Source organism: Schistocerca nitens, chromosome 6, assembly GCF_023898315.1.
Source record: "Schistocerca nitens isolate TAMUIC-IGC-003100 chromosome 6, iqSchNite1.1, whole genome shotgun sequence".
Classification (NCBI taxonomy): Eukaryota; Metazoa; Arthropoda; class Insecta; order Orthoptera; family Acrididae; genus Schistocerca; species Schistocerca nitens.
In genome coordinates, this window is record NC_064619.1 from 295769680 (window position 1) to 295794653 (window position 24974).

Consider the following 24974-nt stretch of genomic DNA (forward strand, 5'->3'; position numbering starts at 1 on the left):
TTGTGGCCTGAAGACTGAGTGCTTTTTTCTTTCCGCGCTCTGTGCACTGATTTCCTTCCCCTGCTTTTGCGCTATGGCCTGGATGTCAAGCTTCGTTACTCGTACCGAAGAGCAAGACTTGCTACACTGCCTCTAATCCTCTCTGGCTGTATCCATTAATCTGCGACGCACAATGTTCAACCGAACGAGGAGTGTTGCGGCGCAGCACTAGCCGCTCTGGTTTCGCAGGTGCGTCGGCGTGATGCGCGCGTAGCGTCGGCGGCTTTTCCATTGCGTAACGCAACGGTTGCGGCCACAGCAGCAGCAGCAGCGGCGGCATCGATCTGCAGCGAGCACGTGCCGCCTGCGGGCCGGCCTGAGGTAGTGGCAGATGTCCCTGTTGCTGCACCTCTGCCTCTCCCACACCCAGCGCCGATCTCGGCATTGTGCACCATTCCCCCGCTGACGTCGCTCCCGACATGTTGAACGTATCTGAGTTCTGGCCTCTGGGGAAAGCCAATTTCTGAGAGACAGGTTTCTGTATGCAAGTTCTCGGCAGATTCCGTCGCAAGGATAAGGTAGACACCCCACGTCAGCGAAAATAAACGGAACAGAGGTGACGTCACCATCAGACGGTGGTGTGTTCACAGGTATAAAAATTATACGGAAGTACCAGTGATAAATTTGACCAGTGGCCAAAGTAAAATTTATTACAGCGGTTCTTCAGTAGGTTTGTATGGTAAACTGCTGAGACGTGAAACATTTCAAAACATTTAACTTGCTGGAAGAAATATAGCGCGACCGCTATGGTCGCAGGTTCGAATCCTGCCTCAGGCATGGATGTGTGTGATGTCCTTACGTTAGTTAGGTTTAAGTAGTTCTAAGTTCTAGGGGACTGATGACCTCAGATGTTAAGTCCCGTAGTGCTCAGAGCCATTTGAACCATTTAGAAGAAATATATATACATATACACCAAACAGTACTTAGCAGTATTGAGAATTTTACGCACCAGTTGTCAGACTGGTAAGTGCAGAAATTCACATGAAGGATCAGCGGTTTGATAGCATAACCGACATTCAAACCAGTTTGGCGCGCAAGTTGATCAACAACTCAAAGGAGGTCTTTTATGGCAGTTTCACATGGTTGTATGACCACCTTGTGCATTGTACTCAAGTGGGTGGAGTGGAGACGATGTAAAACAAGTGATACATTATAACCACCATGTTAACTTTTCTGTTACATACACACTTTTTGGACTAAACCCTTTCGTGAATAGCTGGTAGCATACGAAATACGAGGTGTGTGAGAAAAGTAGAGACTGACAACATTGCAAGCGATCTGGCAACTCTGTGTTGTTCTCTTGTGCATGCCGGTGTGTTCATCCCGTCCACGTGCTCAGTCCGACTTTCAGCTCGATACAGCCATCATGTGATTTTTGAGAGCGCCATCAGTGAAGTTGTGTTTTTGTTGTGTGTCACGAAAATCGAACGCGGACGTTTGAGCAACGTTATGCCATAAAGTTTTGTGATAAACTTGGGGAAACCGCGAGACTGACCTTTCAAAAGTCGAAAAAGGCCTGCGGTGAACATCCCTTATCAAGACCACACGTTTTTCGCTGGCACAAATCATTTTTGGAAGCTGAGAATACGTTGAATATGAACTCGCGCAGGGAGACCTTCGACTCGAAAAATCGACGAAAACGTCGAGCTTGGGCGTGCTCTTGTGAGATTACTTCTCCAGTCAATTTGTCAACCAAGTGTTTTATAAATGTGCCCTTGAAAGGCCCAGGAAAGAGGTTAAGCGAGCGAGACCGGACATTGCAGACAAGTGGATACTGCATTGCCTCTACGCCGCATGCCACACGACCACTTACCCCACCGAATTTTTGACCTCGAAAGGCATTCCTGTTGTTCCACAGCCCACCTATTCGCCTGATCTGAGTCCGTGTGACTTTTTTCCTTTTCCAAAATTAAAAAAAAAGTCTTAAAAGGACGTAGTTTTGGGACTGGAGAACATTCAGAAGAATGTGACCAACATGTTAAAGGCTCTATGGCCTATGAGGTTAAGCGCTGTTACCAAGACTGGGAAGAACAACCCTTCCGGTGTGTAGCCGCTGGAAGGGAACTCGATCGAAGGGGACGATATTGTTAAAAAAAAAAAAAAAAAACAAAAAAAACAAAAAAAAAAAAACTTTGGTAGGCAGAAAATCTGTCTCCGTAGAGTCGGCCGGCAGTCATGTAGTGTGTAGGTGGGAAAGTCGTGAATCCTGTGGGCCAGGTGTGATATTTCAGTGTTTCATATTTCTGGATTCGGGAGGTAGTTATCCATAAGACAAAGCCGTCATCAGTTCGAAGGTTAGTTTGAACGCCACGTGCTCTACTATCCATGATGCTGTTGGAGGTATTATGTCGTTGTCTTCTTCCGAACTTTGAATCTCCTTATCCAGGCAGTTGTAGGGGTACCTGCTGTCGTGGAATCCGAGCCAAGCTGCAACTCAGTATTTTTTTACATTAACAAACATTGCAGCTAGCGATGAAGTTATTCTGCCAGAACGGAAAGCACATTCCTGTGTGCTGGCGTGGAATTGTGACGAGTCATTTTGCGGCTTGTTACGCAAGTATTGCAGTTTTCTTAAGTAAATATTGAGGTTTATCGAAGTCGCACGTGGTCAGTAACCAGAGGAGTCATTAGCCGGCTGACATTAGTGTTAAGTGAAAGAGACGGTTTTCACGAGGCGTAGCAGAAGCAAATAAACTGAATTCGCTTCCGTGCAGACTTCAGATGTTTGGTTTTTGCTTTCTCTCTTCACCTGCGTAGTTCTAACAGCTACCCTGTTCGGTGGTTGGATCGAGCGCTCTTTTTGAGGTACTACAGTACTTCTATCTCATGTATTGAAGGAATGGCAACATTCACCCTGCTTAATTGGTCAAAATGTTATTGGCAGCTGAGTATTAAGTTCGTTTTATAAGTGTCACAGTGACAATAACTGATCAAAGTCCGACACATAAATTGTTTAACGTGCCGAACGTCTGTAGGAGTGCTTGTATTCAGTGTCCAGCTGTTTCATTTTACGTAGAAAACTCGGAACAACTCCGTACTGTGTGCCAGAGAGACAAGATTAAGAGTGCAGGCATTCTTCACTGGTATCGAAACCTTACTTACCTTTGTGTGTTGTTCTAGTGTCTGAATCCTGTACGAGATGTTTTTCAGGATTTGAAAGCGCCATGCCTGGGTGACCTCTGTTACAATTTGTCGAATTCCGTAGCACAAGACTAATGGCCGCGACGTTATGACAGTATGAATGGCTGACGTTAATAAGTGGCTTTGTGAATTAGCGGAATAAACAATATGCCCATCCTGTAATTACCTGTCATAACTAGGCAGCACGACAGGCACGAAACAACTGAAGCTCGAACCGTGAGAATGGAGGAAGATATATTGCACATCATCTGTTAGTTGTAGTTGCAGCAGCAGCAGTAGCTTTTCTGTTCTTCATTCCGATGGCTGCTTTGATGCAGCTCAGCGCGCTATTCAGAAAATGTGTCTTTGTAATTTGGCGCTGGGAAAACTGAGTCGTTACACATATGGAAGAAACTTTTTTTTACACCTTGATAAGAGAAGAAACAGAATTACGTACAAAATAAAGCAGGAGTCAACACATCACAAAGACAGTTACCCATACAACAATGGAGAGCGTTTTCCAGAAACACGAATAATATCTTCGTTCCCGAATCGTACATGCGTATTCGTTTTTCACAAGGTTTTTTTTCGTGTGCTGTGGTATCCTTCTGACCTAGATAAGGATGAACAAGAAGAAGCGATACTGTTAATTGCGCACAGATGATGCACTAAAGTGCACGGAATTAACATGTAGTAGTAGTAGTAGTAGTACAGTTCGATTCGCATCTGTGATTAGCGTAGTAACCGCAGTGTTCAGTGCGTATCACACCTACTCCGAAAACAAACTGCCTGTCATCCAGCAATCCTCACACACTATTATTTTTCTGAGACGTCAGTTCTTTTCATTTATTATTTCTGTGTTCTCTCTACTTCTTCATACGGTCGGTTTCTTCCACCTTCAGGCCATTTTCGCCGACTCATGATGCTGATGATTTTTTCTCCCATACTCTTTTCATTATCTGGGGTATCAACTTCAGAAATATTATCTCCATTTATTCGTCTGCGTTCTGTTCTCAGAAAGCTCCCGGAGCATATAACGATAAATTCGATATTCGTTTATGTCTTCAGCACTTCTTCGTAGACAAGCATGGTGAAAAGGTTGTTACAAAAGTGTCAATGTTTCAAGGGAAAAAGTTGGTAGATGGACTTAGAAGCTAACAATGAAGGATGCCAATCTGCACTGAAGCGCCAAAGAAACTGGTACGGGATGCGTATTCAAATACCGAGATACTTAAAACAGGCAGAATACGGCGCTGCGGTCGACAACGCCTATGTAGGCGCAGTTATTAGACCACTTCCTACTGCTACAATGGCAAGTTATCAATATTTGAGCCGGCTGCGGTGGCCGAACGGTTCTAGGCGCTTCAGTCCGGAACCGCGCGACTGCTACGGTCGCAGGTTCGAATCCTGCCTCGGGCATGGATGTGTGTGATGTCCTTAGGTTAGTTAGGTTTAAGTAGTTCTAAGTTGTAGGGGACTGATGACCTCAGATGTTAAGTCCCATGGTGCTCAGAGCTGTTTCAACCATTTTCATCAAGATTTGAGTGTGGACATGGTGTTAGTCGACACACGAGCGATGGGACACAACATCTCCGAGGTAGCAATGAAGTGGGGTTTTACCGTACGACCATTTCACGAGTGTACCGTGAATATCAGGAATCCGGCAAAACATGAAATCTCCGGCATCGCTACGGCTGGAATAAGACCCTGCAAGAACGGGACCAACGACGACTGAAGAAAATCGTTCAACGTGACAAGTGCAACCCTTCCGCAAATGGCTATTGATTTCAATGCTGGGCCATCAACAAGTGTCAGCGTGCGAACCATTCAACGGAACATCATCGACATGGGCTTTCGGAGCCAAAGCTCCACTCGTGTGCCCTTTATGACTGCACGACGCAAAGCTTTACGCCTCGCCTGGGCCCGTCAACACCGACGTTGGACTGTTGATAACTGGAAACATGTTGCCTGGTCGGACGAGTCTTGATTCAAATTGTATCGAGCGGATGGATGTTTACGGGTGTGGATACGACCTCATGAATCAAAGGACTTTGCATGTCAGCAGGGGACTGTTCAAGCTGGTAGAGGCTCCATAATGGTGTAGGACATGTGCAGTTGGGATGATATGGGACCCCTGATACGTCTAGATACGACTCTGACAGGTGACACGTAAGCAACCGTCCTGTCTGATCACTTACATCCATTCATGTCCATTGCGCATTCCGACGGTTTGGGCAATTCCAACAGGACAATGCGACACCCACACATCCAGAATTGCTACGGAGTGGCGCTAGGAACACACTTCTGAGTTTAAACTCTTTCACTGGCCACCAAACTCCCCACACATGAACATTATTGAGCACATCTGAAAGTTAGTTTCGACTGTCATGAGCTACAACCAAAGTAATCAATACGTAGGGATCTATGTCCTAAAGCATTAGAATATACGTACGTTCACAGATCGCAAACCACTGTAAAATATTTGGCAGTGGGTACTTTGCAGCACAATAGTGGTTCTCTTTCCTGTTACGCTTGAAGTGGAGCAAGGGTAGGGTTGCCACCCGCCCCGATATATCGGCACAATTACCGTTATGGACCTTCTTGTCTCACCATCCCAACAAGATCCAATTTTGTCTCGATTTTGCAAAATACTGTTACGAGCTTGGCGAAAATAGTCAAGTAACGCCATGTTTTAGCGCGACATGTAAATGCAGCTTCAGTTAATTTTATTTATGTAAACAATTGAAAACACTATTATATACCTGGCTAAAAATGGTGTGAAGATTTCAGCCGACAATTGTTTCCAGGAATATTTAATTTCTTAAGGAAACCGAAAATCCAGAACGAAAATGCCAACTGCTAAAATTATGCTAGTTTTTGCTTTCCATTCCCACACTCAACACCGCTGTGGAGAAAGCATTTTCTCTGATGTCGGCCCAGTAGACTTCACTGCAAGCTCACGTGCATATGGAGTTTCATAAATATGTAACTAAGGAAAAAAAAACTTGCTGAAAAAGGTGAAATCATCTGAAAAATACGATATACCAACTACTTCTGCCCCTACAAGTTCCATTTCATTATGTTCTAAATAAAAAGTAATTTTGTTTAATAAATTTTTATTTCGTGTCTAGACCCCCATCTCAGTGTCCTGACGAGGTCTCACCTAATATGGCAACCCGAAGCAAGGGGAAAAATGATTATCTGTTTGCGTACTGCGAGCCCCAATCTTGCTTAACTTGTTCGTACAGTCTTTTGGTGAGTTCCATATTGGAAGACGTGCGATTGTACTGCATTCTGTCTTTCCTAATAGTGTTCCTCGCAAAGAACTCTCCTTTCTTTCAAAGATTCCCATTTAAGTTCATGGAGGATTGCCGTAATATTCTCGTTCTGACGGAACCCATAAGTGATAAATCTAGCAGTACAATAGTAAATCGTTTCAATGACTTCCTATAATTTATGATTTTCCTAGTATGATGATTTCTCTGGATATATTGTGTGATTAGTTCATAAGGAGTCTAACCATTACCGTTCTCGTCACGCATGGGACAAGGACAGGGAAAATCGTGGAGGTACGAGAAACATCCTCCGCCACAGTCACATGATTTGCGCGGTGTAGATGTAGATACCAATCGACCTGGTGGGGATCACTCACACCGCAGCAATTTCCTGCGGTTTTCCCAGTAAACTTTATATGCTCGTTCCAATCCATATAGTTTCGCGACATTACGCCTAGGTATTCAATCGATTTGACGGAGTTGGGCAATGTACGTTGGTACTGTATGCCAGCATTGCAGCAGGAATGTTTTTTTTCGCCATCTGCCTTGCCTTTACTCAAACTTAAAGCAAGTTGCCATTTATTACACCAACAGAAATTCTGTCGAAGTCATCTCAAATACTTCTTTATGTTCATGGAGCACAAAAGCGGTCTTGTTAGACTCCTGGGGCATTTCTACATAACCTTTGCCTGTGATGAACACCATGAGTGTGTAGTTGTTCCTAACACTGTGTATGCTTATGTCTTTGTTTGCATTCTCCAGTGTGGTTTAGTGTCGAGCACTTTCCGCAGATATAACAATACTTCTTTAAGCAGAAATTTCTAAAATTAGACGCGTACGCGTGGACAACACTAAAAAGCTTTCTTAGAGCTAAGTCTGGCTTCTTTTTAATACCGTTTGCCTGGTAAATCACATCGTTTGCATGGGGCTCCCAAAACTGGATTTCGCAAACCGATTTCCCAGTACCGTTTCTGGCTGGTCTTCTAAACACTTCAAAATCGATTCTGGAAATCCGCTTCTGGTTGCCGCTTTTCTATTTTCGCTCCCATGTAAACGCTACCGGTTTTGTAACGTGTTTCGGCTATTAGGTTTCGTTTTGTTTCTACAAATTTTCGGCTAATATGGACGGAGTGGCTTTTTGTACAGTAAAGGGTAAGTAGAGATATTACACTGAAGCTGTTTACACCTCGTCTAATTGAAGATAAATTACGATTCTACTGACTAAATCACAAACTGTAACAGCTGTTTTCCATGCGCAATGTTTTACTGTGCTAGAAAATCCGCTTCAGGCCTTCACATGTTAACGCGAGAGCGAAAAACGGTTTCCAAAATTTGATTTTCGTATTCCGGAAGATGCCGCATGTAAACCTAGTGAACGAGTGTTTTAACTGGGGACCGGAAGTATGGCTTTTTCACAATTATTTGACTTCTTTTCTAGCCTCTCTCTTCTCTCTCTCTCTCTCTCTCTCTCTCTCTCTCTCTCTCTCTTCATTGAGAAAGCAGAATAATCCATGCTGATTTCATAATTATTTGCACTGAACTAAGATTTCGAAACACGCATCAATACTCCTTGAAGTGTATTTTTAGATTTAATTAAAAAGCACAACAAAGCAAACTATAGGTGTGTTGCGTGTGTGTTCTAGGCTCGTGAGCATGCACATACACAAGACCAAAAATCTAACTACGAAAAATAAACAATTGAGAGACTTACTGGAAACGATGTTGGAGCACAGTTGACACCAGCAGAGTATCACAGCTTCACAACAAGAAAGGAAGTTGTTCTAAGCAAATCAGACTTCTGTTTATTACGCAGCCACTATGTTACTGCAATTGGCCTCCCGTGGCCATTATCGGAAACATGCGGTGACGTTATAGTTATAAAGTACAGTGATGATTAAGGGAAACTTATTGCACGTTGAATGTTTTTAAGACTCTTGTGCATTTACTGTACTATTATAATAACTGATTCAATGTGTTCTCGTGAAATGTCACGATGAAAACTCACGATTAACCGACCGAAGAGCTCTCACTCCCAGGTGTGCGAATACTGTGGTGGACTAACAAACGCGGATGAATCACAAGTCATGGATTTCCCAGTTGTCAAAATAATATGCCAACGGCTGGAATGAGGAGAGGAACAGCGAACTCCTGTCCAGTGCAGTAGTACGCCAACTGTAGGGAATAATGTAACATTGCAGCGCAGATATTTGGAGGTTTGCCCTGTAAGTACCTAGCAGAAACATTATTTATATTTTTATTGTGAGGAAAAGAAAGGTATGTCAGAGAAACTGACATGAAAATGTTTATTTAAATTAGTTTTTGAGTCAAAATATTGAGGTTTTAAAATAAGTTGATATTTAGTATGCATTCATAGAAATAAAGTCTCAAATTGTAGTGTCCGACCGAAACATTATTTGCGGCCGAAACCGTATTCGAATATTCGGCTCCTCTTCTATTTTTGGCCGAAACCGGAATTTACATAATTAAGTTAAAATTTCCCTAAATTTGCATTATACCCCAAATCACTAGTTTTTTACATCTCTGTAACAAGTTTTCAGATCAAGGTAAAATAAAAGTTACCGATATATTAGTGGATAAAGAGAGAAATCCATTGAACTACAATTTATATCAATTTGTAAGTGTCTTGCATATTACAATCAATTAGTATTCTCAAGAACTTTCTGTTACTAACAAGTTGATAGCTAAATGCTTGTTCTGTAATATATTTTGTAGTTTTTATCATATTTGGTAGTCTTCTATAACAATACTCTCTCCTTAACTCAACAGCAAATCATTAATTACATAATGGAGATCTCGCATTAGACACTTTCGTACTACCAGGCCCAAAATAACGAAATAGTCGTATCTGTGAGACAAATAAAATTGAATTAACGTACAAAAAAAAAATTTAGCAAAAAAACTAAATAATTATTTATAGACAGAAATACCGTCAGAAACACTTCAAATGTTTGGTAATTTAATAGTTCTAGTAAGTGTAATGAAAGAGACTTACAATGTAAGCTGAGAAAAGTTTTTCCACATTGTCACCGGGCAAATCACTTCGACGATCTGCATAAATTTGGCAAGTGAGTCTGAACACCTGTTCACTAGGAACGAGAACGATAGTAGGTGGAGCAGAAAGGTACTTACGTATTGCTTTTCTTAGAATGGGATAAGGACTAGAGTTCCATTATGAATATAGGTCATCGTTGCGTTATAACAGTGGTTTCGAAAGATAACATTGGATGGTGTGCTTGAACACCGAAGTTTGATCCTGCAACACTCTTGCGTCTATGTCTTACTGCATCTCATCAGTGACGTGGTAGAGTGAATCCCATAGACATCTTCCTGCTGCAGACTGGCTCCGTTTTGCAGAAGTTGAAGGCTCATTGCCTCTGTCTGCCAGTACACTATTATTATGCCCCTTCAAGAATTCAGTTACTTCGGACATTCCGATGTCCACTTCGTCGGAAGTAAGATATGTAGACCTTGGGTCGAGTAATGTCGCAGCAGTAAGTAAAGGATGTCCTTTAACATAGGAGAATTTTTGTGTAAAGATTCACGCAGTACATTTCTCATATTTGTCCTTGTTTCATCTTAATTTTCGCATCGAACTTGCGTCTCAGGAAAGATAACGGAAGAATTACTGCAGAAATACATGCTTCGCTGAGAGGTAAGTCCAATATGGCTTCGTAGAAAAATGTCAGGACGTCTTTGAGATGTATAACATTCCACTCCGAAAGGGAAGTGTGGTAACTCCACAATGTTCTACACTACACAAGTTTACTGCCCTTTTTTTGTTCCAAAAGTCTTTGCAACATCAAGTATGTGCTTTTCCATCTCACATCGAAATTTTTGTATCAAAGCATGTTTTAGCACTCGACATTGACTCTGACAGTCCGTTAGTTTCCTGGAAGCTTGCTCAATGTTGTGGAAGTGCCCACGATTTTCCTGCACTTTTTTTTATTATAGCTTTGGTTTATTCATTTGAGAACAGGGAATGTTTTATCGCCAGATGCAGTGTATGTAACACACAACCTATAGACTCACGTTGCCCACGCATTGCACAAACCATATTTGACGCTTTGTCACGTAATATCAGAAAAGTCTATCCGCTTACATTCCATTTATTAATCATCTCTGTTCACTTTTGTTCTATATATTGAGTAGTATGATCTTGTTTTAAAACAGCTGCAACCAGTATAACTTTCAAACATTGATGCTAAAGGTGAAGTGTCCTGTAAAGCTGAGGAGTGGGCATGTTTTTCTTGCGTTGGTGTCCATATATCGGGAGTGGCACTTAACCACTCGCATTTCACAATCAGATTCTTTACTTTGGCTTTCACTTTGTCGTAGGTCTGCGGCATCAACGTCGATCTAAAGAACTTTATAGATTTGAGCCAATATTTGTGATCAGGCTGTAAAACAGTAAAATTAAGCCGACTGAATGCACTCTCATGCAACAAAGAATAAGGCAGCGTATCATCAGTTATTAAATCCATAATAACTTCGTGTATTCTTTTCGTATTTTCATAATCGTCTGGGCATTGTGGAGATTTAGTGGCCAAACTGTTTGGTTGAGCTAATTAGATTGGGTTTTTCATGCTTCTCGGTACCGGTACTCAGACGACTATGGAATCCATCCGCTTTGGTTTGGTTTCATTTTTCAAGTGGTCGTATTCTGTCCGACATTTTAAAACCTTTTTATATTCTGAGCCAAGAAATGTTGATAAATGTCGCTTAAATCCATGCAATGTTTGTCTTTTGTGTTCATGGCTGTCCAACGAAAGTGTTTTGTTGCAAAATGTGCAAATGGCTTCAGATAAATCGGCGGTACTTTCATTAAAGTACTTCCAAATTCGATTCTTTTCTGTTCGTTGACATTTTATATGTATAAAATGAAAGTAAGTCATAGAATAAGTAAACTAAACTAGATATAGCTACCAAAAAAATTGCACAACATATTAAAAACGCTACAGTCCTGCGTATCTTCTTATAGGAAGATACTCTTTAGTTGTACTACAAACGTACCAAGTAGATAAACTACGAAATGCTATAGCCTGTACATGACTAATGACATCACACCCCAGCACAAAATACACGGAAGGGAATAATTTGCTTGCTTCCTTTCTTAGGAGCGCTAGCTTCACACAGCCATCTTCATTTCCGTTTTTGCAATCGACGGACAACCTGACATATCTCCTATTTTTTATTGCTAATTACGTAATGCATTTTAGTCACAGTCAGTAAACCAACGTCAATCAGCGCCGCGGAAAGCAGTTCGAAAAACATCACAGTTCCGACTAATAGTATGCTTGTTATTTTATGAATTTACGCAAACTGAACCGATAAAGCTGTGTACCACATGAGCGAAGTTCTGTAAACCAATATTGGTTACTAAAGAAAATCGTCCGCTTTCAGAGAAACTCACTAATAAAATCTTTCAGCATAACACACGATAGCCCTTTCCATCCAGTAAAATAGTGAGTAAATTAAACTGTTATTAACTTAGAATATCACTATCAGAAATGATTACATTATATTGTGATTAACAAGAATACATCCAAGTTTTTACGCGCGATGACAATTTCTCTTAGTAGATAAACGGCGCCCCTTGAATACTATTGTTGACTCAATCCATTCCGAACGCGACCGGACTTCTCACGAAAGCTGAAGTCGAAGATTAGTTGATTTCTGATAGAAACCGAAACTCTGGCCGAAACCAATATTCGGTCGGTCTGTATCGAATTGTTATATATCCATTCGAAGTTCTAGTGCATCCAGAAATCATTTCTTTAATGATATGACAAGGCACACCTAATTTTTTTTGTTTTTCTCACTAGCCCTGAAAACCATTAAAATGAAACTTGGTACACGCATTTAAGTTATGCTGCAAAACCCAATGGAACACTTGTTTCCGGAAGCTTTTCAAACTGTTTTACATACCTGAAATGAATAAATCTGAGTAAATTATTTCTCAGGTACTTGAATCAAAAGTAAATAAAGTCCATAAAACAGTATTAGCGTTGATTACGTTTCGGCTTGTCTCTGTATAAAATATGATCTAATTTTTCTTCGTACGGATGAAGTTATCAAACAATATCTACCTAACTGGATTTTCGTATGCATTCCTCCCCCACAGTATAATTACAGCAAAAGTAAAATCTCAGAGCAATGAACCTTGTTTTATTTCATCTTTTTCGGTCCTTTTTGTACACACATTTAGCTTATTTCGTTTTGGAGAATTGGCGACACTGGTCGGAGCATGCAGAAATGAAAATAACAGATGCACAGAGAGCATATGGTGTAAAGTACACACTGCAATCAGATACAGCAAGTTTACTTCATTCCGCGAGCTAGAAAACTTAAAAGTTGGATAAAGCATACATGCTAGACGGGGACCGAGGTTAATCTGTTAACTCGTAAAATTTGTAAAACAGTAAGCAAGAAGTATTCAGCGACATCTTTGTGTAGGCAGCGATATATAGCGGCCTCTTTTGTTACAGTCGCGAGAGAAGATGATGCGAGGGGTACGGCGCGGCTGCGTGCGACTGCGCGGAGCCGTCATCGGCATCGACGACGAAGACGACTGCACGTTCACAGTCACCGTCGACGGCAAGACGTTCCACCTGCAGGCAAGGGACGCTGACGAGCGCGAGCGCTGGATCCGAGCCCTCGAGGACACCATCCTGCGGCACGCCCACAGGGTGAGACACTTGCGACAAGGCACAGCGTATATACGTTAGCACACAAGTTCCAAGCAAAGTGGAAAAAGAGAAGTGCTTCTTTTCGCTACTTTGTTCCTAACTTGTTCCACGAAATCAACAATGCTGACGTTGGACACTAACTTCTATTCCGAAATTAACTCTTCTTCGAATTTTGTTGTACACTGATGTGATAAAAATCAAGAGATAACTCCTAACATTGTGACGGATCTTGTTTTGCCTGGTATGGTGCAGCAGCTCGATGTGGCATGGACTCAGTAAGTCGTTGGAAGCCACCTGCACTGAAATATTGAGCCATGCTGCCTCTATAGCAGCCGATAACGGTTAGTGTTGCCAGTGTAGGATTTTGTGCACAAACTGACCTCTCGATTATGTCCCCCGAATGTTCAATGGGATTCATATTAGGCAATCTGGGTCTCCAAATGATTTGTTCGAATTGTCCAGAATGTTCTTCAAACCAATTGCAAATAGTTACGGCTCGGTGACTTGGCGCATTGTCATCCATAAAAATTCAATCATTGAATTGCTGCAGATGGTCTCCAAGCAGCCGAATATAACCATTCCCAGTCACTGATTGTTTCAGTTGGACCAAAGGACTGAGTCCATTCCTTGTAAACACAGCCTGCACCATTATGGAGCCACCACCACTTGCACAGTGTGCTGTTGACAACTTGGGTTGATGGCTTTGTGGGGTCTGTGCCCCACTCGAACTCTGCCATCAGCTCTTTCCAAATGAAATCGAGAATCATCTGACCAGATCACGGTTTTTCTGGTGATCTAAGGTCCAACTGATAGTCACAAGCTCAGGAGAGGTGCTGCAGGCAGTGTGCGGTTAGCAAAGGCACTGGTGTTGGTCATCTGCTGCCATAGCCCATTAATTCCAGATTCCTCCACATTACCCTTACGGATACATTTGTCATATGTCCCACATTGATTTCTGCGGTTATTTCAGTGTTGCTTGTCTGTTAGCACTGGCAACTCTAAGCAGATGCCACTGCTTTCTGTCGTTAAGGGAAGGTCGTTGGCGACTGTGTTATCCGTGGTGAGAGGTAATGCCTGAAATGTGGTATTCTCTGCACACTCTTAACGTTGTGGATCTCAGAATATTGAATTCCCAAACAGTTTCTGAAATTGAGTGCCCCCATGCGTCTATCTCCTGCTACCATTCTGCATTCAAAGTGTATTAATTCACATTGTGCAGCCATAAACACATTGTAAACCTTTTTACATGAATTATTACGACAGCTTGGCCAACACAGTGCCCTTTTATGCCTTTTATGACCACCAACTATATATGTATGTATCGCTATCCCATAACTTGTTTCAGGTCAATGTATTAAAAGTGAAAGTTTGGTACAAGTGTTTGCGGGTAACGTATGGCTGTTTACCTTTTTGAACAGGCGAACAGATTTGTAGGTAACAACGAACTGTATTTAGAACTGTAACTCTCTTTTACTGGCTCCATGTTTTTGTACAAAACTTGCCACATTTGTTGAAACTTTCGTTTATCTATCTTATGAATTTATGTTTTTTCATTTCTGCATTACTTTTTCATGGAAGCAAACTCAAAGCACTTTGATTGCTAAAGGATAATCAAACCTTAACCCTTTAACTGCTCTGGATGTGTTAACGCGTGTGCCTTTTTACCTGTCCCTGTGTGCTCTGAGCGTGTTTATGCGTGCCACCAGTCCTCCTACCTCGTACTCTGAACGTGTCTATGCATACACACATTCAGAGTGCCAATTAGGACTGGTGGCGCGCGTAAACACATTCAGAGCAGTTAAAGGGTTAAATTGTAATTAACACAGTGGTGAAGATAGCCGATTCCTCGTCAGTTACAAGTTATTGATATGAAGTCTGCTGAATACCATCTGTTAAATGATCATGAATTCCTGCATAAACAAGAGTAACAGCAACCATTATATCGCAAATGTCAATGTAGTGGTCGATAGCCAAACTTAGAGAAGTGCATAGAAGAAGGAAAAAAAGCAGAAAATAGTGAGATATTTTTGTCAAGATCGAAATACTCATGTTGCCAAGAGTGGGCACATTTTTCAATTTAGCAGGACGGCAATGCTACTCGAATTTGAGTTATACACTGTTATACACTGATTGTACACAAGGGAGGAAGAAACAAAACAAAACAAAACTCAACTGGTAGAGAGCATATGTGACTTCCTTTTAGTGATGACAGTGTAGAGTTAAATTTACAAAGAATTTGGCAGTATGATGAGTATTAAATTGCAGCACCTTGGCATGGATGCATGTAGCTATTAGGGTGGGAGGGATTTCATAAAACCATTGTAGCATCTCCTAATGCATGCTGGCCCAAAACTTTCGTAAATCGTCATCGATATAATGAATTCTGGCACTGGGACTGAGTTGATGTCCCAGCTGGTCCCACACAGGTTCTATTGAGGACAGATCTGGGGATCTTACTGGGCATGGGAGTACCTTAGCATTGCAAAATCAGTTCATAAAGACTTATGCTATTTGTGGACAAGCATGTTACTGCTGAAAAGTGGCTACACAATACTGGCACGTACGAGGTAATACACAAGGATGCAGGATGTCTACAACATACTGATGTGCCACCAGTATTTCCTCAATCATTGCCAGCCATGACCTGAAGTCATACCCAAAGGCTTCCCATACCATAATGCCAGGAGTAATACCACTGTGCCTCTCCAAAACACTGGAAGAAAGAGACCTCTCACCAGGTTGCCAGCATACTCACCAATAATGATCATCTGGGGTAGTGCAGAACCTGATGCCTCACTCAGTGCTGTGTGACACCATTCATCAACAGCCCCTGCTTTCTGGTCATGACATTTCAAATACAGCCATTTGTGTTGCAATGTTAATGGCAGCTTAGGCATGACATAGTAATTCGCTAGCCTGGCTGCTGCTGATCTTCAATCAATATTGTGGGATGGTACAGAATGTTGCAGGGAGTCCTTCACTTGTTCTTGGATGTCGGAACAGATGCGAAGGAATGACAATGTACTTGGTGCACAATATGACGATCCTGCCTTGCGGTGGTCAGACATGAACAAACAGAACCTTGTAGATGAGTATGCCTGCCCTCACATTCCTATACAGTCCAACATCAGGCCACTGTCACAGCCAAATGCCCCACAAATTTGAATATTTCATGATTCAACCAGCCAGTTAAATGGAGATCCACAATGAGTCACCTTTCAAACTCTGTAATGTGCTGAAAACTCCATTCACAGTGATCTCTAAACATTTGATGCTGTTTCTGCTCTGTATATCCTACGAGGCCTGGTAACAACACTAAACATCAGCTACACTAATGCATTGTGGTGCCTCATTATAACTGCTGCAGTAGTGATTTGCCTAATCATTTACATACCCACTGATTGTGTGTATGTTTATGAAATTAGATGGTCGTCCAACCATGTCTCCAGGGTGATTATCTTTTTTTAGGAGGCAGTTTAATTACAAATTTTACAAACCCCTGTTGTGGCTATGTTAACATTCTGTTGTACCGGTTAGACAATGGCAGTAAACATCTACTGGATGATTTGAATATAGTTCTGGGCAGTTTCCCACATTCATTCACACAAATGGTGGGCATTACGTGACCTTCACAAAGGCAACCCAAAAATGTGACTTTGGAGGTAAGTGTTCAATGTTATTTTTATATAACTATAAAATGTTGCATGAAAATAACACAATACATCAATTAGCATGACCAGAATATGTAACCTTTCGGAAGGAACAAACCATTACAGACATCATTTTTGAATAAGCATTTCCAAAGCTTATTTTCCGATTCTTTCATTATTGAAGAGTCTTTGCCACTGACACTCTTCAACTGATCGTTTTTTATCGATACCTGACAGGATTGTCTCAGTTCTAATTTTTGTTCTATTTCAAATGTATATTTTTCAGCATCATCTGATTTTAATTTGTTTATGAATAAATATTTCTTCTGTGACCGAACTGTACCTTCATTTCTTTAACCTTATGTTAATTTTATTGGACACGTGCAACATCTCAGCATATGCCACATGAACTTAAATTGAATAAGTAAAAATTTGTCAACCGTAGTCATTTTAATAATATATGAGTATGTAGTTACCTTCCACTAATAAAATAATGCTCATCAAACAATAGAAAGTCCAGGATGGAATAGCAATTTTATTATGAAAATGATAGATCGCTACACACCACAGAAAGGTGGTGGTGAGTTGCAGAAAGGCACAATGAAAAATGCTAAACAGAGGGATGGTCAATATCCAAGCAAGCGTATGACAGAACTGGTCATTTGAAGCAAAATACTTCATATGGACGTATGCCCTATTCTGAATAGATTCCGAGATAGTGACATTTATTGTCACTTCTGTACGTTTTTCTTGAGTAGCTCGAAAACTACTGCCTCTAGTGCAAATGTATTGCAGTAGAAAATTAAAATGCATTAAATTGCCTACAAAAAAAGGTCCTGTTCATTATTTCTCTCCAACTAATAGTTTGCACAAACAGGGCAAGAGAAAATTGAAAATCTCGAGCAACTCACATGTGCTGTAGCTTAGGTGGTTTTTGTAGTTCAATTTGATGTAGTTTCCCGATTCTATAAGCCACATATGTCTCACATCAAATTGTTCACCTCTACTTCCTTTACAGTTCTATGGTGCAATGTAAACAATGACAATGTAATGAATGATACAGAAAAAAAGTTACATTAAATGTTTTCTGTCATGGAAACCATCCAGAATATAGCCTATGTCCGTAAGAAGTCCTTTACTTCAAATTACCATTCCTGTCATATTCCTGAATATATGTAACATCAGAAATCTAAAATGTCTTGGATTATTTGAAATAAAAACCAAGCAGCTTACTGAATGTTATAGAAATAGTGTTACCATACTACTACTACTACTACTACTACTACTACTACTAGTAGTAGTAGTAGTAGTAGTAGAATCATTGTTACTGCTTTTATTATTATTATCTTCTTTCCTTTCTCAGACCTTAGGTCTGGTTAAAAATGGAAAGTGACGCGGACCTTGATCAAGCGTGACTTCCTTCTAACTGTACGGTGTATGTTATATTGCATTTAGGAACTTTCGGGTAATTGAACATGTATCAATAATTACGGATTTCTGTAGTTGTATATATAAGTTTGGATGTAGCTGTATTGCATTGATGTACTGGTGGATATTGAGTGGTATGACTCCTGTAGTTGATAGTATAATTGGTATAATGTCAACTTTATCCTGATGCCACATGTCCTTGACTTCCTCAGCCAGTTGGATGTATTTTTCAATTTTTTCTCCTGTTTTCTTTTGTATATTTGTTGTATTGGGTATGGATATTTCGATTAGTTGTGTTAATTTCTTCTTTTTATTGGTGAGTATGATGTCAGGTTTGTTATGTGGTGGTGTTTTATCTGTTACAATGGTTCTGTTCCAGTATAATTTGTATTCATCGTTCTCCAGTACATTTTGTGGTGCATACTTGTATGTGGGAACATGTTTTATAAGTTTATATTGTAAGGCAAGCTGTTGATGTATTATTTTTGCTACATTGTCATGTCTTCTGGGGTATTCTGTATTTGCTAGTATTGTACATTCGCTTGTGATGTGATCTACTGTTTCTATTTGTTGTTTGCAAAGTCTGCATTTATCTGTTGTGGTATTGGGATCTTTAATAATATGCTTGCTGTAATATCTGGTGTTTATTGTTTGATCCTGTATTGCAATCATGAATCCTTCCGTCTCACTGTATATATTGCCTATTCTTAGCCATGTGTTGGATGCTTCTTGATCGATGTGTGGCTGTGTTAGATGATAAGGGTGCTTGCCATGTAGTGTTTTCTTTTTCCAATTTACTTTCTTCATATCTGTTGATTTTATGTGATCTAAAGGGTTGTAGAAGTTGTTACGAAATTGCAGTGGTGTAGCCGATGTATTAATATGAGTGATTGCTTTATGTATTTTGCTAGTTTCTGTTCGTTCTAGAAAGAATTTTCTTAAATTGTCTACCTGTCCATAATGTAGGTTTTTTATGTCGATAAATCCCCTTCCTCCTTCCTTTCTGCTTAATGTGAATCTTTCTGTTGCTGAATGTATGTGAAGTATTCTATATTTGTGGCATTGTGATCGTGTAAGTGTATTGAGTGCTTCTAGGTCTGTGTTTCTCCATTTCACTACTCCAAATGAGTAGATCAATATTGGTATAGCATAAGTATTTATAGCTTTTGTCTTGTTTCTTGCTGTCAATTCTGTTTTCAGTATTTTTGTTAGTCTTTGTCTATATTTTTCTTTTAGTTCTTCTTTAATATTTGTATTATCTATTCCTATCTTTTGTCTGTATCCTAGGTATTTATAGGCATCTGTTTTTTCCATCGCTTCTATGCAGTCGCTGTGGTTATCCAATATGTAATCTTCTTGTTTAGTGTGTTTTCCCTTGACTATGCTATTTTTCTTACATTTGTCTGTTCCAAAAGCCATATTTATATCATTGCTGAATACTTCTGTCATCTTTAGTAATTGGTCGAGTTGTTGATTTGTTGCTGCGAGTAGTTTTAGATCATCCATGTATAGCAAATGTGTGATTTTGTGTGGGTATGTTCCAGTAATATTGTATCCATAATTTGTATTATTTAGCATGTTGGATAGTGGGTTCAGAGCAAGGCAGAACCAGAAAGGACTTAATGAATCTCCTTGGTATATTCCACGCTTAATCTGTATTGGCTGTGATGTGATATTATTTGAATTTGTTTGGATAGTAAGTGTGGTTTTCCAATTTTTCATTACTATGTTTAGGAAATGTATCAATTTAGGACCTACTTTGTATATTTCCAATATTTGTAGTAACCATGAGTGGGGTACACTATCAAAAGCTTTTTGGTAATCAATTTATGTGCAGTGTACCGACCTTTGTTTAGTTTTAGCTTGATATGTCACCTCTGCATCTATTATCAGTTGCTCTTTACATCCTCGTGCTCCTTTGCAACAGCCTTTTTGTTCTTCATTTATAATTTTGTTCTGTGTTGTATGTGTCATTAATTTCTGTGTAATGACTGAAGTTCATATTTTCTATATTGTTAGTAGGCATCTTATGGGGCGATATTTAGCTGGGTTTGCTGTGTCTGCTTGATCTTTAGGTTTCAGATAAGTTATTCCATGTGTAAGTGTATCAGGGAATGTGTATGGGTCTGCAACGTAACTGTCAAATAATTTAGTTAAATGTGTGAATGTGTTGAGGTGAACTTCTTTAGCCAGAAATTTACTATTTTATCTTTTCCAGGGGCTTTCAAATTATGAATAGAATTAATTGCTTGGTATTTCATGTTGCAAAATTATCACTTCAGGCATTTGTGGTATCATCTTGTATGTATCTGTTTCTGCTTGTATCCACCGTGCATGCCTGTTATGTTGTACCGGGTTTGACCATATGTTGCTCCAGAAGTGTTCCATGTCTATTATGCTTGGTGGATTGTCTATTTTAATGTGTGTTATCTATTGTCTGGTAAAATTTCTTTTCGTTTGTGTTGAATGTTTGGTTTTGTTTCCTTCTATTTTCACTTTTTTTGTATCTTCTAAGTCCTTTGGCCAATGTTTGTAATTTCTGCTTCTTTTCATCTAATTGCTCTATTGCTTCTTGTGAGATTTTACCTAACCTTTTTCGTTTTTTTTTCTGACATTTCATTTCTTATAAATTTTGTTATCTGTCCGATGTCTTTTCTCAGTTTTTCTATTCTGGTCTGTAGCCTGTGTTGCCATGCTGGTTTTGTGGGTTTCTTCTGTGTGTTGGTTGGTTCTGATCTCTGCCTAGTGTGTATATTTAGTGTAGTGAGTGCTCCTATATAAACCAGTAGTTGTAACTCTTCCATAGTTGTGTTTTCATTTATTTTGTTGTGTATGAATGTGTTGATAGTTTTTATTGTTGTTTCGACTTGTGGGCTATTTGGTGGTCTATGCAAGAATGGTCTAATGTCTGTATTTTTGTCTTTGTATTCTATATATGTTAGCTGAAATTTTTCTTCTATATCTAACATGTGTGTCACCTCATGTTCTATTTGTGCTTGTTGTGGTGGCTGTCTTAAGATTTCATTTTCCTCTGATTGTTTAATTGATGCGTGTTGTTCTTTGTTTGTTTGCTCTGGGATGTTCGAGTCCATTACTGTATTTTCTTCTTCTTCTTCTGATTGCACATTATTTTGTTCCAGTATTTGTTGTACTTGTTGTTTGATGTTTTCTAATTCTGACTGGGGTATCCTGTTATTTTTGATTATTACACGGATCTGATCAGCTAGTCGTCATTCTGTTAAAAATTTTAATTCTGGGTATCTGGTAATAAATGTTGTGTGTACTTGTGATCTGTATCCAGTTGTGTTGGTTCCTAGGTTTGTTGCTTGGTAATAACAGAACATGAGGTGTCGATTAACTTCATCTGACCATCCCATCCTCTGTCTTTGTTTTCCTTCTAGGGTGGTTGCAGGAAGCATATCCTGCAAAACACCTCTATTTGGATTTAAATCATTTTCCAGTTGGCTAGCAGTGTCGTTACCATTGTGGGCGGGCATAGGGTTCAAGTGTCATCCCCGACCATGACGGCGCTTGTCCGAGGCTTCTTTAGTTCTGTCCTGAACCAAGTAATCACACTAAAAGGGGGGTTAGCCCTATTAGTGGTTTGTTCTTTTCATCACCTTTTATGACTGGCAGAACACACCGGAGGCCTATTCTTTTCCCGGGCCTCCATGGGAATTATTATTATTATTATTATTATTATTATTATTATTATTATTATTAGTCTATTACCATCAGTTTTGAAGGACCAGTGATAGTGTAAACAATACATTAGTTATACTCAAGCTCCAGCAGGTCTCTGTTTCATTATATTTAGTACAGCCTGATTCCAGTAGAATTCTTACATCGATCAGAATAATCATATCGAAAAAAGGAAGGCACTTGTTCATAGTTGACTGTTCTGCTCTGGTTGTTTAGAAGTAATGTAGATGTAAATGTACATATATGTCTGTACTCTGAAAAGCACTTGGAAGTGTGTGGCAGTGGGTACTTTCCATTGTACAACATATTAGCATTTATTCCCATTCCATTCATATGTAGAGTGCAGAAGAAAGACCACTTACATGCCTCCCTGTGCACTACAATTAGTCTAATCTTGTCTAGCCCATATTTCATGAATTGAAGCTGCCATTACTTCCTTGTCTGAACTTGTTTAGTTGTATATAATTGCTCTTTTTTAACAAACAGATAAGAGATATAAGTATTGTTGGAGAATGATTGAACGTACAAACTGTTTCTTCACTTCGATGCTGTAAAGACAAAGTAATAATTCATTTTTGTGGCTCAGATATTGTCATGTAATGGTAAGTGATCTTGAAAATCACAATTCTATATAAAATTTGTTACGTGGAAGTAAGTGATGTGTGGGACTTCTGTAGTCTGTGAATGCTGCAATCAATATTAAATTCTTTCAGATGAGGTGGGACCCCACTCGGCCTGCACCAACTTTGAAAGACTTTGACAGGAAGCTAGCAGATGCTGATTCCTATCTACAGATGGTCATTGACCAAGTACAGGTACTGTATGTAAAATCGAAGAATAATTTGTGATACGATAAATCAAAAAACTTTTTTAGGGGTTACAGAAAATGGAGAAAAAAAGAGAAAGTTGAGGATTTAAGAAAGAGTGTCTAGTGAAGAACATAATTTGAAGAACATAATTTGAAACCAGGTGAGATACAGGTCTTTCTCACTATTATCTCTAACATTGATTTTTGCACTGTTGCAAGAACTAAACTGGGGCAGTACTTGTCAGTCCCACTTTGTAAAGGAACATTTAAATGTAGAGATGAGCTTTGGTACAATAATTTTAATTTCTTTGTCATCCATCAGTGTCCAGACGGTAACTTAAATCTTGTTAACTGCCTTCAAGTATGTCCAAATTTCTTTGGGGTTGTGAGACTTCTTTTGATAAAATGCTGCTGCAGTAATCATAGAAGGTTTCATACATTGCTCCTTTGATGCCCAGGTAAGATTTGTTTTGTGGCTCCTTTAGCCACTTTTTCTTTAACATTTTACTTACAGAGACTTTATATCACGGGGAATCCCTCCCATCATGAACTGTAGTGCTGAGCCACAGATCCACTACATACTCCTATCCAGAGGTACAAGTATTCATGTAATAACACTACTGCTTCTTCATCTTGTTTATGGAGCATATTGTTTTAGTTCAGCCTTGTATTTCAGTAATTATTGTCAAGGGTTTCCTACTATTGATTCTAGCTACTCATCAGAGAATTCGTTTAGTATTGTTTCACAAAATCCCGTACGTCCACCACCTACAAAGTTGTAAAAGTCAATGGATCTTGATTGTTAAGTCTCTTCCAATGATGGCAGTATGTATTGAGAACATACACGCTAGTGAATTGAGGTTTTCTTGGAATTTCTTTGATGCATTTGGGGATGAGTCTAATGGTCAGTGAAGGATCTAATTATTAGTTCATGCCCACCCTTAATGCTGACTCTTGTCCAGTCAATCTCGCTTGCAGCCTCCAATTTAACACATTGGATTTGGGTTGGTTTACTATGATAAAGATATCACCAGCATTTCTCATTAGGCTATCTGTTTGACCAGCACTTAGTTGCCCCAAAAATATCATAGCTGTCTATCTTGGGTTTTATTAGCTTTCTTTATCTAATATATGTGAACTCCACTGCTTTTTTGGGAATGCTTTGAACTCTGGCACTTCGCTTTGAGTGCTTCAGGAGTTGATCTTCAGAACTATAATAGTCCCATCTGTGGGGGACATTCCTGTGGATCTTACGCTTGTACATCAAGGTCTCCTACAGCTACCGGCAGCTAGACTGAATGGAGACTTGTTTAATCATTAAAATAAAAAGTCACTTCTGTGCACTCCACCGAGAGCCAGCCACCTGGATAGCAGCCTCTGATATGTTGTTTAGCTCTGACCCAGTTAGAGGGGCCTACGATTCCCACGCTATAGCACAAAATCTTGAAAATTTCAACCCAGCTAGTCAAAATGGGGTGGTGGTGGAGGAGGGGGGGGGGGGTAAAATGAAAAAAGTTTGTCATTGAGCAGAGTTTTGCTGAACGGGACATCTGGATTATAGGTCTGTTTGTGTGAAATTTAATGCCACTCAGATTCTCCGCTGAGCATTAGAAGGTAGAAATATGATATCAGTTATATTAATATAGACAGAAAATGCAGAGAAACCGATACCAGGACTAAGATAAATTTACAAAGATCAGTTGAATACACATTGTAGGTCGCAAAAAGTAGATGAAATACAAAAACATAAGTGGTACCTGTAATCCTTTCAAATTATATCTGTAACCGGGTTTTGATTAGGAAGAAATTATTATGTTAAAAAATTACAGTCATAATCTGTAGAATAGTCAAATGCTGGATGCAGCTGTAGGGCTCATATGAATTACGTTAAGCACAGTGCTATACAACTTTTGAAAATATTAAAAAATCCAGTAGATTTATTAAACTCAATCGCTGTAGTAGTTTCTAGCAAATACAGATGACTCACAGGTTTCACTTGTCACTAGTAAGAATGATAATCCAACCCATTACTGCTCTTCATTTAAATAGCCACCAATCAGTTAATAGTGATGCACCTGCTGTGATACACTTTTTAAATATTACTTCTGTCAAATTTGTTTATTGTAAAGGAATATGGTGAACCTTGATTCATGTCACAATAAAAGAAAAGTTGATAATTTTTCCTGTTCAGGTCCATATGATGTCAGTATTTTATTATTAGCAGATGTTCCTGTTGCATTTGCAG

General features: G+C 39.7%; 1 protein-coding gene across 3 annotated transcripts in view; it reads left to right on the forward strand.

Annotated features, from left to right (window-relative positions):
• The window catches only part of LOC126263658 (oxysterol-binding protein-related protein 9), a 518089-nt gene that overhangs the window by 179404 nt on the left and 313711 nt on the right, over positions 1-24974 (forward strand). For all 3 annotated transcript variants that reach the window (XM_049960765.1, XM_049960766.1, XM_049960767.1), the window contains exons 2-3: positions 12941-13141; positions 22635-22736. In XM_049960765.1, the coding sequence (XP_049816722.1) occupies positions 12941-13141; positions 22635-22736 (303 nt within the window). The remainder of the gene's footprint in view (positions 1-12940; positions 13142-22634; positions 22737-24974) is intronic.